The sequence below is a fragment of the Phyllostomus hastatus genome, unplaced genomic scaffold (genome assembly GCF_019186645.2).
Source record: "Phyllostomus hastatus isolate PE091 unplaced genomic scaffold, TTU_PhHast_1.1 phas_contig_38, whole genome shotgun sequence".
Classification (NCBI taxonomy): Eukaryota; Metazoa; Chordata; class Mammalia; order Chiroptera; family Phyllostomidae; genus Phyllostomus; species Phyllostomus hastatus.
This window is the reverse complement of record NW_025333869.1, coordinates 9,952,497-9,967,254: the sequence shown is the minus strand read 5'-3', so window position 1 is coordinate 9,967,254 and position 14,758 is coordinate 9,952,497. Positions and strand designations below refer to the sequence as shown.

At 48.5% G+C, this 14,758-nt stretch overlaps 1 protein-coding gene across 2 annotated transcripts; it reads right to left on the bottom strand.

Moving 5' to 3' along the window:
- Window positions 1-67: 67 nt before the first annotated feature.
- On the bottom strand, window positions 68-11,694 carry RBP3 (retinol binding protein 3). Of its 2 annotated transcripts, none has more exons than XM_045841799.1 (4): window positions 8,542-11,694; window positions 6,245-6,435; window positions 4,293-4,435; window positions 68-2,230 (listed from the first exon to the last, which is right to left on the bottom strand). In XM_045841799.1, exons 1-4 carry the CDS (start codon window positions 11,632-11,634, stop codon window positions 1,794-1,796), a joined length of 3,864 nt encoding a protein of 1,287 aa, XP_045697755.1. In that variant the 5' UTR covers window positions 11,635-11,694; the 3' UTR covers window positions 68-1,793. The 2 variants fall into 2 exon arrangements, with proteins under 2 accessions (XP_045697755.1, XP_045697756.1); XM_045841800.1 differs by having other exon boundaries at window positions 8,947-11,694.
- Window positions 11,695-14,758: the final 3,064 nt, after the last annotated feature.

The window sequence follows — 14,758 nt, the reverse complement described above, 5'->3', positions numbered from 1 at the left end:
GTGTGTGTGTGTGTGTGTGTGTGTGTGTGTGAGAGAGAGAGAGAGAGAGAGAGAGAGAGAGAGAGAGAGAAGGAAGAGAGGCGGGAAAAGGTAGAACCCAAGAATGTAAGCATATCAGGAGCCACATATTTGCCTGAACATTAATAGGGCTAATGAAGAAAAAGGTGAGATCACAGTATACAATACTACTAAAATTCAATCATGCACTTAATCTTATTTCAATTTAGCAGAAGGAAAAGGGGTAAAATCTTGCCTTTCATTTGGACTGTCCTGTTTGGACAGAGATGTTTCAAAGTTTCCCAGTAGCAAAAGTCCTTGGTATTGGTGGTGGCCCAGCAGTGTGCCCAGATTCCACAGCCCTCTTGGGTCCAGGGAAGTCAAGATTGTCTAGTAAAGTCAGCCTATTGCTCTGGGGGAAGTGGTCTGTGGCAGATGTTGCCTGGATTCAAAAGGCAGCAAGGCCTGAAGGCACCAGTACTCATCCTCATTCAGACATCTTGGAGCTGGGGTCCACCCTGCTCTTCTGGCCTCACTACCACTGTGACTTTTGGAAGGGTCCTAAAGGTCTCTCACTTTTGGGTCTTCAGTGACTCCAGTGGAGCAGGGTTACATGGCTCCCAGGACACCACCCAGGGACCTCATTTTCCCAGGTTTTCCCTTTGGAGGATGTATTGGGGTCTACATGCTATAAGCTTCTCACCCTGCTAAGAGTGGGCCTGGTCACCAGAAATGGCAGTAACAGGCTGCCCTTGGATGAGAAGGGCAGGTACTCAGACCATTGCCTAGGGCTGCTTTCCCCTCAGCAGCAACCTAGCATGTCAGGATGCTGCATGGCACCTGAGCTTTTGGGACCTTGGCAGAGCTGGAGAATAAGGGCATGGGAGGTACATGTGAAGGAAAGGTATATTTGCTGTGTAGAATTGAATTGGAAGTGGCTGGGACAGGGAGGAGAGAATTTTAAGTGAACCTGGGCTTTTCTTCAAGTGTTTGAGGGCTGCCACCTGAGGAAAATGAAAACTTACAGCCCAAAATCCACTTCTGTTCACAGGCATCCACCACTGGCACCAGGCATCGAAATAGGTGACAGGCAGGAGGAGAAGAAGCTGAGTAGGACAGCTCCTGCCCCAAGGGTTATGCTGCATGGTGGAGACAGAGATGGTCTGGGACAGAATGGGAGAGTTGTTCTAACAAGGGAGATACAGGTGCAGGGAGGGCAGAGTGAGGACAGTGTTCTAGGGAGTGGGGAGCCCTTATCTCTGGACCTGTGCTGCCTCACACAGTAGCCACCAGCTATACATGGCCATTGAGCACTAGACATGTGGCACTTAAGAATGGGAATGTACTGTAAGATTTCAAAGACTTTGTGCAGAAACATCTCATTTGTAATACTTTTTATATTGAGTATGTGTTGAAACAATACTGCTGTGAATATAATGGGTTAAATAAGATATATTGTTGAAATTAATTCACTTGCATCTTTTTACTTTTCTAAATGTGGCTACGAAAAATGTAAATTGACACATGTTTCTGGCATCTGTGACTCACCATATAACTCAGTTGGACAGAACTGTGCTATCTAGCTGACAGCATGACCAGGAACTGGCGATTAAGAAGCATGGCTGGGGGTAGATCTGGACTGCACTGCTGCAAAACAAGTATTACTGAGAATGTCAGCTCCCCAGGTGTCCAAACAGAGAGGATGATGACAGTGGTGATAAGACCGGGTGGATGAGCTCCAAGGGTACTTGCAATTCTAAGCCTAACCAGAGCTCAGCAGGCCCCTTTCCTGCACCTTAGGCAAAACCAGCTACCTGAGCTCCCTTGGTGTGTGGCCCAGAGGCCCCACCTACCACAGGGCTCTGCCCATGGAAGTCCTCCAGGGGGCCCTGCTGGCCGCGTCCCCAACTCGCTCTCACCAGAGTGTGCTGGAGCATCTCTTTGGCTCTGGTGAGGGCTGCCTCCGCAGGAACAGCCACATGAGGCACCACGCCCACCCCTTCCCAGGAGCTGCCATCCATAGCCCCCACTGAACGGGCTGTGGGGATGGTGATATAGAGGTGTGTGTCATCCACATGGTAGGTCTGTGGAGGCTGGCAGCCCCCATTGGTGACCTCCCCAATGACCAAAGCGCGGCCCAGCCTCTTCATGATATAGGTAAATTCCTCCGCCGCGCCAGCCGTTACACTGCTGGTCAGAATGACCACTCTCTTCTTGGAGCCGTAGCGTTCACCTGCAAATGAGAAGACATTTCAAGATAGGTTGTCAAGTCACCTGCTGGAGACCTGTCTTCTATACATTGCCTGGACCCACAGAGAAGAGGGCCTGACATTTAGTTCTGCATCCTTGCACCCACGTGCAAGTCACTTCACCTTCCTGAGCCTCAGTTTCTGCATCTGTAAAATAGGGTTAAGAGCATGTGCCCAATCCTGAGCATAAAGTACTTCCCAGCCCGCCTACCCCCATACAGATTTTTTTTTACCAAGAAATGGGAAAAAGCTTGATTTTTTTCTAGGAAAGAAAAATGTACATTTCCATTTTTATTAATTATAAAAATACAAAGAAATTAATAACAAAAACCTAACCAGACCAGAATATGTTTTCACCTTGGACCCTCAGAAGAGCCAAATCTGTGACTTGACAACAATCCTGCAGGAAAATGATATCCAAAGAAATGAAACATGAGCCAGAATGCGAGCCACAGTTGTCATTTTATGTTTCCTAGTGGCCACATTAAACAAATAAAAAGATACAGATGAAATGAATTTTAATAAATTTTATTTAACTAAATATATCCAATATATGTTTATTTCAAAAATATAGTTAACCCCTGGCTGGCATAGCTCAATGGATTGAGCGCGGGCTATGAACCAAAGTGTCGCAGGTTTGATTCCCAGTCAGGGTACATGCCTGGGTTGCAGGCCATGACCCCCAGCAACCGCACATTGATGTTTCTCTCCCTCTCTCTCTCTCTCTCTCTCTCTCTCTCTCTCCCCCCCTCTCTTCCCTCTCTAAAAATAATTAAATAAAATCTTAAAAAAATGTAGTTAATAAAATTATGGATGACATATTTTAAATCCTTTCCCTTCATAAAATGTCTTCAAAATCTGGCATTCTCTTTATACTTTACATATCACAAATCATATGAGCCACATTTCTATGCTCAGAGGTTTGATATGGGACATCAAAGTTCTAGGACCCTATGATCTGCAGATCTGAGTCTATTTTTAACTCCCGGTCTTAAACGTCTATTTGAATTTAGAATTCACCTGGTTCTGATTTTTATTTACATTTTGCAATATTGTTGAACATGTGTGTTTGAAGTTCCAAATGTTTATGTGATAAGGAACTGCACAAGTGAAAATTTCAGGATGCTTTTCTGGTTATATGCACACCCCTATTGGTCTCCCAGCTTCCTGTTGTTGATGGGAGAGCAGATTCCTTGGTTTTGGATGCTGGGCAAGTGGGAAGGAATGAGGCTATCCACTAGCAACGAGGCTGGGAGGGCCATGGCTCTGTGAAGCACAGGGGACTTCCCTGCTCCTCTGGTCACTGTTCTAGGCCTAGGGCAGATAACAGAAGCCTTGTCAGCATCAGAACTTCATTTAGGTAGGTGTGCTGAGCTGCTGATGAGAGTTCAGGTTAGATGAACACTAGAAACCCTGTGGGGTCTGGTGATCTGCAGGGGGATCCTTCTGGTTCTGCATCTGTCTTGCAGGTAGATGGTTGTAGTGGGCAGAATGGAAGCATTTGGCTTTAGACAAACCAGTGTTTAAGTTTTGGCACTTTCACTTATGAGTTGAGTGATATTAGGCAGGATATTCTACTCAGTAGACATTGACTTTCTCCTTTAGATAATGAGCATAATAGTACAAGTTTTGCAGGGATTAAAATCATATGTGCATCCCTAGTTGGTGTGGCTCAGTGGATTGAGCTCTGGCCTGTGAACCAAAGGGTCGCTGGTTCAATTCCCAGTCAGGGCACATGCCTGGGTTGCGGGCCAGGTCCTCAGTACAGGGCACGTGAGAGGCAACCACACATTGATATTTCTCTCCCTCTCTTTACCTTTCCCTTCCCCTCTCTTTAAAATGAAATACATAAAATCTTTAAGAAAAGAAAGAAAAAAAGAGAGAGCACAAGTTTAAAAAAAAAGATCATATGTGCAAAGTGCATGGCATAGGATAGAGACTTTATATTCCACTTACTGTTACTTTTACCTGACCCCAAGCTGTCTTTCTTTAATTCTCCAGAAAATTCTAGAATGAGAACAGGAAGGAAAAGACTTTTGCACCCACCTGCTAGCTGGGTGTGTGTCCAGAGCTCACTGACAGAGTCATTGGGCCGGCTGTAGATTTTGTCCAGCAGAATGGGAGGGCCTTTGTCAAAGAAATAAGAGCACAGGGCAGAGATGGAGGATGTGGGGCCGCCAATGTTGAACCTGAGGGAAGGAAATGGAGGCCCCTGAGAACAGAGCTCACACTGAGGCCCTTGGTGCCCCCTGGGAGATCTAGATCTTTGTCTTGTGGAGTGTTCTAATTCCAGACAGCCTCAGTCTAGTGCCCTTTCCTTATACTACAGGATTCCTTGGATAGAGTTCCCCAGAGTACAATCTCTTGAAAGCAAGAAACTTTGTGGTCAAATTCATTTAGAATAGACTACATACCATACCTACCTCTTCTGATCACATAGTAATACAATGTATGATACAAACTGTATACATTACATTAAAGGCTCTGACAAGTCCTACGGTCAGGAACTTTTTGATAAATTTTCCTAACTTACTGACCATGGACTTCTCCCCTGTACCCATGCTTCCTGTGAATGGAAAACATCTTGGGAACACTGTCTTCCCAATTGCATTCTCAATATTTTCACAAAACCTACTAGGTGTCTTAGATGAGGTGTCCTAATGAGGCAATTAATGTGGCTGAGTGCTCAGAGTTGTGAAACTGCATCAGAAGTAAGAAAGACTGCGCCAATCCCAGGCTGTTTAGATTTGCCCCATGTCATGATCTCCTTGGGCTCCTGTGTTTTCAATTGGGAAACAAAGAGTGTGGGGCTGGCAGTGTGTTAGGAGCCTCTTCTGGTTGATGGTCTGGAATGACTTGGTTGGGTTCAGGGCCCATGATCTCAGCATCTGAACTTCCAGACCTCAGATTGGAAGGGTTCTTAAACAAAGTACACCTATAGACTGGACCTCCTTTTATTAAAAAAAAATGTGCATGGCACAATTAAGCAGATAGGGACTTAGCATGAAGTTTGTTCAGATGTTTAATAGAGCATTTGAAGAATGAAGAGATCAGAGATCACACAGGAGCCCCCAAGCTGAAGTTCTGAGCACATACACTGGAACCCTGGAAACAGTTTCTTCCCCAAGGAGGAGAACCAGCTACTGGGATCCAGAGCTACCTAGCAATGACTAAGAACCCTGGGAATATTGTGGCCAACCACCAGAGCTGGACACTGCTTCTTAGCCAATCCCAGCAGTATCTGCCTGGTAGCCAGACCTTCCCCTTGCCATGGAGGGTGCCTAGGCAAGCCTGCTGGTGGACCTGGGAGGCATGGGAAGCATGATCCTGTTCTAGAAGGGAAACACACCTATCAGGCACACCTTTACAGAAGCAGGAAGGAAGTGGCTGGCTGAAAGCATCCCTCCAAATATAATTTTGTGAGGCAAAGAATTCCTTTCACAACAGTAGAGGCTAATTTGTAAATTCTCTTTGGGACTCTGGCTTTATGATTCTTATGATCAGGGTGGTCATGGATTGATTTTGTATAGTGTGAACTACAACCACAGGTGGAGACCTAACTGTCCCAAACAGGACTGATCATCAGAAAGACCTGGATGATTCCTTTCAAATATATAGACAACTGGGCCTCACCCCTGGGCTTTTGTACTCAGTAGGGCTAGGGTGGGGCACTGGAATCAGTGTTCTTCATGTCTGCCTTCCCTCTCCCTCTCCAAGGAGTCCTAAAACCAGGCACATTTGGGGACCACTGAATTAGCTCAGTAATTCTCATCCTAGAATGCACATTGGGATCATTGGAGGAACTTTAAAAATCTATCAGTGCTGGTGTCTCACCCAGCCAATTAAACCAGAACCCCTGATAGCCAGATGACCTAGTCCTTTCAATTCCTATCCTGTGTTACAGGGTCCTTTTTCGTCTCTACTAGGCCCATAACTTTGACTGTCTTCCAGCAGCTTCCCTGGTCAGGCCAAGAACCACTGATGGTTGGCCCACTGACCTCATGTCAATAATCATGGCATCTGTGTGCACAATCTTCTTCCACACATGTTCCACCAGCAGCTCTGACACCTGGGTGAGCAGTTCACAGTCTCCAAACATGTCAAACCTCAAGTAGCCAATGTTGTCCTCAAGCACATTAGTGTGGAAGGAAAACTTGATCAGGTCTTCAAAGACTTCAGGGGAAGGGATCTGAAAGATTGAGAGGTCCAGTTCAGAGTCAGGAAAGGAGAAGAATTTAAAGCTTGGGAAAGTGGACACCAAAGATTTTCTTCATATCAAGAGAAATAATAAGGGTACACAAAGGGAATTCTGAGGGAGGTGGTAGGTACCAGAACCTTTTCTGATAGTCCCTCGCATGGTCAGCAGGCTTCTTACAAGAATGCTCATGTGTGCCAACCCCGTGTCCTAGTGTACAGAGCTGAAAGGTCCAGGCATTGTTTCCACTCTGTCTCTCATGACCTCACCAGATACTTCTTGATGTCCCTGAGCCCCCACACCCCCTCACCTCAGGGCAGGGAGAAACAACATTAGCTATTGGGCCTGGCCCTGTGCTGGGCACTTTGCAGCATTTAACATCAACCTCATGGCAACCCTGTAGGTAGAGGAGTCAATTAATCCCCATATTTTTAATGAGGAACTGAAACACACAGAAATTCAATAAATTTTCCCAAGGTCACACAGCCAAGTAAGTCATAGGGACAGAATCTGAATCCACATGTGACACCAAAATGTGAACTCTGACTACACTGTGAAGGAGTTAGCCCCCAATTTGAATCTGAAGGCACTGTGTGCCTAGTGCAGTCCTGGCACTTACTCAGCTCCCCCAACATGCCTGAGTCTCCTCCTTTCTCTTCAAGGTTGCTAGAAGGCTGCAGGCTCTATGAGCTGGACTGAGGGCAAAGAGCCGTCAGGATACCACTGTTGCCTGGGACACACAGCCTCAGTAACAAGCTATTTGATCACAGACCACTGTTCTCTCTACCTTTCCAGACCTCAATTTCTGTTTTTGTAAAATAGAAGAATGATTTTACAGTAGATGCTTTTGGTGCCCTCAGCTCTCCTCTGATTTCAGTGGCAACTGGACCCCAGCTGACAAGGCCCTGCCTCCAGCACACCCCTGTGTTTTTCTACTCCTCACTTCAGAACTTTCTCCAAGCTTTCTTAGAGTTTCAGAGCAATTATATACCCCAGGAGAACCCTCAGACAATGGAGGACAAGTGCTGCAGAGGGTGGCTCTGGGAGGCATTCCTCACAAGTGTCCAAGTCCTATGGAACAAATAATGTACCTGCTTGTCAGCTGTCCTCCTTTGCTCCCACTCCACCTGCTCCCTCACTCCGGCTGCAGTGACTACCTCCCATGCAAATTGTCTATGCCCAAACCCTGGTCTTAGGCCCTGCTTTTAAGGGAACTCAAGAGAATAGCTTCCCTGACTATGCAGTGAAATCACAGATGATAGAAAATGTGGGGAGATGTTGTACATGCTGCATTGGATGGAGCTTTCACCTGATGGGAGTGCTTGGTGAGTCTTAATGGCTTCCTTTAGCCACTTGTTTGGAGAACTTGCCCTCATCCACCCAGCAGCAGCCACAAAACTCTTCAGCACTGATTCACCTTTTCAGTATTTCCCAAAACTTGAAATATTCTGACCACGCAGCCTCACTCAGAATTTCGCACCCAGTTGGCCCTTGGATCTGGCCACATGCCCACTGTGTACAGCTCCTTCAGGATGCGGTGCTTTGCATCATGGGAGGGGAGGAGTAGGCAGCCGGTACCTAACCAAGCAAAACTCATTGCTGTGGTTCTCTGGGCTGTGCCCTGCCACCCCTGATCATGCCAGGGTCTGTCCATGCTTTAATTCCAAAGCACTGTGAGGCCAGGGCCTCCCTTGCTTCCCTGTCTCCATCCCCTTGATTCATCCACACAAACTGCAGACCCCTGAGGCAAGCAGGTGGTATTAACAGAAAGGCCACAATTCTGAAAGTGGAAACAGAGATCTCATGTGACTTACTGACCTCTTTCTCCAGCACTGACAATGAGAAGCCCTGCAAATACCCTGATAAGAGTGTAGCTTCTTCTGTAACAGGGGTTTTCAAACTGAGGTACTGTGGGACCCCATGAGCATGGGAGTGGATGGGATGACAAAGTAAGAGAGAGAAAAAGATGTGACTGATAAAAACTTAAACGTGAAAATCTGGAAGCCTTTGTCTTGTACTACACACAGAACCCTGAATATACAGACAACTTGTCAACTCCCTCCTGGGACTGTGCTGGGCCAAGTCTCCCTTGTATCTCACCTGCATGGGCACAATCCCAGGAATGCGGTCCTTGGCATCCTCAGGGATATGGGCTACCTTCAAGTGTGGATCCCCAGAAAGCACCTGCAGGTCAGCCCCCAGCATCTCAGCCAAGGCCCCTTCAGAGGTCACCCTCGAGTAGTGGCTATGCAGAGGACTCAGTTTGGCAGCCATCCTGGCCCCTATATCAGGGGAGGCATAGTTATCAGCAACCAGCTTCCCAGTTGTCTGTAGCACAGTGGGCAGCTTCGAACGCAAGGCCACTATGTCCTGGGCTGTGGAGAGGGCTTCGTTCATGGGCACTGTGATGTCAGGCTCTACCCCTGCCAGGTCCCAGGCCGTGCCTGTGCTGGCACTCAGGGCTATCTGTGTGGGCATGGAGGCATATAAGGGACTGCTGCCCACCTGGTAGATGCCCACAGAAAGCGCCCCTCCAGCAGTGGGCTCCCCGATGACTGTGGCCCGCTGCAGGTCCTGCATGGTGTGAGCAAAAGCCTCAGCTGCTGACCCACTGGTGTGGCTCATCAGGATGTAAAGGTCCTTGTGGGGGCTATAGCGCTGACCAGCCAACTGAGGCAGGGTCCATACCTCCGTGACCGTCGAGGTGGCCCTGTCAAAGACAGAGTAGAGGTGCTGGAGGGGCTCTGCCTCAAAAAAGTAGGAGCACAGCAGAGGCACAGCCGTGGAGTAGCTGCCAGGGTTATAGCGCAGATCGACAACCAGTGCAGCTGTGTCCACCAGCCTCTGCCACACCAGCTGTACCAACTGTGGCCCAATGGCTTTTACTGTCTCCAGCTCAGCCATGGCATCAAAACGCAAGTAGCCCAGCAGGCCAGGGAGCACTTCTGTCTTGAACAGGGCCTCAATGAGATAGGAGAGCTCCTCTGGAGAGAAAATGGCAGGGGGTGGCAGGGGCACATCATCTGCTGTCAGCTCACCTGGGCTGTGGAACACCAACAGACGGTGATCCCCAGACATCTCCTGCAGGTCAGCCGTGAGCTGGGAGGCCAGTGACTCTAGGTCCACGGCTGTGCGGTATGCCCCCTGGGCCAGCTTGGCTCGTAGCAGGTCTCCTATCCTCCCAACAACCTCTGGCCGTGCATAGTGGGCCTCCAACAGGTGTCCTGTGCCCTTTACCAAGGCTCCCAGGCTGCGGTGGAACTCCAGAACCTCCAGTGCTTTGTCCAGGGCCTCCTCAGCCAGTACAATGGCATCAGGCACCACACCGCCTCCAAGCCAGCACTCACCATGGTTGTCGATGAAGGTGAGCACAGGCACTATGAGTGCCAGGCCACCCTCTGAGGTCTCCAGCAGGGGCACTGTGTGGGTGTGAAGCAGGCTGCCGGCAGTGATCTCACCCACCAGCGTGGCCCAGCCCAGTGACTGCATGAGAAAGGCCAGTTCCTCAGCAGCTGTGGCAGTGCGGTGGCTGGTGAGCAGGTATACCCCGCGATGGGAACCATAGCGCTGGCCCAGCAGCTCTGTGCAGCTGAAGTGCTCCTGGGTGACATTGGTGCGGCGATCATAGGTGGTGAAGAGGTGTACAGGGCTGGCCTCAGGGCCCTGGAAGTAGGACAGCAGCAGGGGCACAGCTGAGGATGGCCCCCCAGTGTTCTGACGCAGGTCCAGGATAAGGTGTTCTGTGTCCTGCAGAGGGTCCCACACCTGGCGTAGGATGTATGGGCTTAGTGCTCTGAGCACAGAGGCATCAGCAAACCTGTCAAAACGCAGGTAACCCACATTGCCTGCCAGCACTGACACCTGGAACACAGAGTCCACCAGGGTCTGCCGGGCAACCTCATCCTCTGGCATTGCTGGGGCTACCTCTAGTAGGTCATCGGCTCCAGCCTCAGGCCCAGAAGAGGTTTCTTTGGGCCTGATGGGCCGTACCAGGAGCCTAGGGTCCTCAGACACAGCCTGCAAATCAGCGTTGAGCTTCGTGATCAGATCCTCCTCAGAGACCACCATGGTGAAGTCCATGCTGGCCAGGTGGTGCAGGAGGGCAGGCACGTGGTCCACCAGGGTGTAGTAGTCCTGCAGGGCCTCCTGCAGGTGCCGCATGACTTCTGGCAGGGCCCTGCGCAGTGTGAGAATGGCCAGGGCCTTCTCTAGGGCCTGCTCAGCTGGTATCCCCACAGAGGGAAGCACCCCACTGCCCTCCCACATCTGGCTGCCCCCACCAAGGGGCCCCAAGGACCTGGACACAGGTAGAGTGAGGAAAAAATCAGAGTGGCCTATCCTCAGTTTCTGGAGGTCCAGGGCACCCCCCACGGTCCGCTCACCCACCACAGTGGCCCTGCGCATCTGTTTGAGGATGTAAGCAATGTCCTCAGCCACTCCTCCAGTGTGGCCACTGGTGAGGACCACAACATCCTTGTCAGCACTATACCTCTCTCCCAGGACCTGGGGGAGGGTCCAGATCTCAGTGGTTGTATTGGAGGGGCGGTTATAGATGGTGTCCACATGCAGGACCGTGTTTCCTGGGTGCAAGTAGGAGATGACATAGGGGATACCAGAAACATGGCCTCTAGTGCAGTGTCTGAGGTCTAGCACCAAGGCGGAGGTGCCCAGGAGTTTCCTCCAGATATTGGCCACCAGGAAGTCCCCAAGTTTGCTCAACACCTCCTGGCTTGGTATGTCATCCACCCGCAAGTAGCCCACATTGCTCTCCAGAACGTTGTGGTGGATGTCCTTTTGCAGCTGGGCAAATAGTTCCTCTTGTGTGAGGCTGGTGAGTGCTGTGATTTTCTGAGGAGCTGTGAGGGCACTGGGCTCATAGGAGATGACCAGATGAGGGTCATTCAAGGAGCTCTGCACCCCGACTGTCAGGACATGGGCCAGTGTCTGAGGATCTGAGATGCCCAGGATCTCACCACTTTTGATGGCCTGCTTGATGGCTTCCTCCATCCCCATCAGGTTCTCCGGGAAGCAGTAGTTATCTAAGAGGACTTTGGCCATATCCAGTACGAGGCTTGGCTGGAAGAGATGTGTGGGGCCAGCCAGGCCAAAGAGCAGCATGGACAAGAGCAGAGTCCATTCTCTCTTCATGGGAAACCAGGAAGGCTGGCTCCTGCACAAAGTTCCCTTGACCATGGGCAAGGACACAGCACTGCCCTGTGTGGCTGCCTTCCTTTGTCCTTCTCAGCTGGCAGGCAGAAGGTCTGAGGCTAAATGTGGGAGTTGAGGTGCAGCTTCCACCTCCAGTAAGCCTTTAATCCTGTCTAATTCGAGCTCATCAGCCTTGAGGGCTGGGAAGAAGGGGTGGTTTGACCCAGAAGCTATGTTGAATCTCATTGTGTCACCTCTGTGCATAATAATTTGAATAACTACCATTTATTTTGGGTTTCTGCCATAGGCAGGTACTGTGCTCCACACTTTATAGATTGACGGTATTCCTTGCAAAATGGAGTTATTATCTTGCAAGTAAATAGCATTTGCCCACTGCACTGGGTGATCCATGCCTCTGGAATTAAGTAGAATTTGTTGGAGGTCTGGTTCTGCCACTCTCTGCTGTGGACTTAGGAATCACTTATTATGCAATTAAGTGAGAAAACATGTGTAAAGTTCTTCATAATTATGAAGCAAGAAGGAAGCACTTAATTACTGATACATTCTCCCTAGTAGATATTAACTCTGTTTTATAGCTGAAGAAACAGTTCAGTAAGTGGGGGGATGTAGGGGTGGAGAGAAGAAGCCTGCAAGGTCATCTCAGATAGTGCAGAGGTTGAGTCCTAGGGCCCCATCAACTTCAGGACTTGAAGTTTATTCCTATGTCCTGTTAATGCCTCCACAGAACAAAAGTGGTCCTCCCAACAGCTTCCAAGTGATAGGAATGACATGTCTGGACCTCAGTGGTGGGTTTGGTGAGTGAGGACATCATGGAGCCAGTGATTCAAGGTCAAATGAAGTTAGTTTAGATCTGAGGAGCATCCATCCTCATATTGATTGAGAGCTCGGTCTACTGCCCACTGCTCACAAAGAGAACTGAGTAGTAGTACTTGGGTCCCTGTTGGTCCCAGGCCTCACTGGTATCTAGATGACTCTCCCCACCTGCATGAAACACATGCATCAACTGCTGAATCAATGGTTGGACCCTCATGTTCCCAGTTCCTGCTCCTTCACACAGAAGTGACATGGGTCGTGCTTACAGCTTAGAACCCTGTGTTTTCTCTGTATCCCTCCAGGTTGGGCATTTCCCTTACTTAACAGATGAGACAACTATGGCTATAGACAAGTACTACTCAAATCACAATCACACATTTGGGAAAGCACCCTAGGACAGATTCAGGAAAGTGGCCTGGATCTGTTTCTCTCACTTCTCCCTGTCAACTCCAGCACACACTTTGTATGGTGTGCAGACAGCAGGCAGGCAACATGTATGCCTCAGCAGGCAGCCAGAGGAGGTGGCCTAGGGGATGGAGGTGGGAGGCTTTCTCAGCATACAGGAGAGCCACAATCTGCTCTCTGGAAATCATTATCTGAGGATGTTTACCAAGTGGTTTATGAAGGCCAAAGAGGTCAATTAGATAAAAGAAACATATTTTTAGCTCATTAGGATTTGTTTAATGCCCAAGTGACATATGGTCACATCACTCCATCTTTTGCAGCCAATGAAATGAGTCTGATTTATAATAATAATAATAATAATAATAATAATAATAATAATAATAATAATAATAAGCCTCCTTAGTCCCCACTGCAAAAACTGGTCCTTACGCTCCACTTCATATGAGGAATCACAGCTCTGAGCATTCTGGTCTTCTGAGGATACTTTCCCATCACAGCTTGACCCCAGGCAGACCCTGTGGATCAGGAAAGGTAGGTGTGAAGGTTAACTGGAACAAGTCTCTTTTGGGGGAAAGTGCTTCCCCTGGACTCATTAAAATGCAGTCTCAGGATGAGATGCCTGGAACTGTTGCTGTGCCTTGATTGATGTGAATGGCCCAGAGCCTCATGGAGGAGACCCTGAACTGGAGTTTGTTATGAGTCACTAGGTTGCCTAAGTTAAATAGTGCCTGCAAGGAGAAGCAACTGGTTCTCCTTTGGTGTGGTCTGAGCTTAGTGGGAGAAAATTCTGTCCCCAGAGTGCTCTATACTTTCCAAGAGCCAAGGTGTCCTGGCTCCCTGGTGGCAGCAGCTGAGGAGAACATGTTCTGTGCAAGTCCCAGAGTGGGATCCAAGTCGCTCTGTCCATCTTCCCAGTGGCCCTGCTGCCCATTGGCCCAGGGGCTACCAAGAGTTCCAGTATGATCTGTGAGGTTGAGTTTGGAGTTGGGATGGAGTCAGAAGCCCTGCCTCCCCCTCACCTGTACAAACAGCCACATGAGTAGAAGTGTCAAGAGTGTGAGCTTAGGAGCACACCTGAAACTGAAACCCTACTGCTTTCTAGGGTAGAGACCCCAAATTAGGTGACATGACCACTCACTCTGTGCCTTGGCTTTCTTAAAAGGAGAAAACCCTCACAGTATTGTTATGACAGTAATAGTAGGTAATGAAAAATCTGGGAATTCTATAGGAATTGGTGGGTGGCAGCCTATGATCAGAATTCCTATATGGATTGGGGAGAGATACCCCAAGAGGTAGGGGGGTTTCTCTTATGACCCTGGGATACCAGGTGCTTGTGAGGCCCCAAACCTTCCATAGATCTATGTATTGCCCAGACTTAGAATTCACTCTAGAGCACATACTGCAGTGGCCCCAGCATAAGATTAAATGACTCAGAAGGTGTGCTGTTGGGATGATTAAAAAAAGCATGCCTGGAGCTTGGGCAATACAGGAAGAAGCAAGTCACCTGTCACATTATGAATTCACTTTGTCCTGTGGTCAGAGGCCTTGTCTGTCTGATTATTTATCCTCCCACCCACCCACTCATCCACATCTATCTATATCTATCATACCTGCCATCAACATCATCATCATCGTCATCATCATCATTTCAAGTTAGTTTTTTTTCTCAAAGGTTATTGAGTACATGTTCAAGTGGTACAGCAAATATTCGTGTACTATCTACCTCAATTATGCCTCTGACATTTCATTATCCTTTCTTTATCTTACTTCTGTCTCTTTGACACCCTCTATAACGCTCAAACCAACATATTTTTGGATGCATTTCAAAGCAGGTTGAATCTTTTCTTTATTTTATTTTAATTTTAATTTTTTACTTTTAAAGAATAAAAGTAAAACTTTTCTAAAAGTAAAACATACTTATTTTTACAAG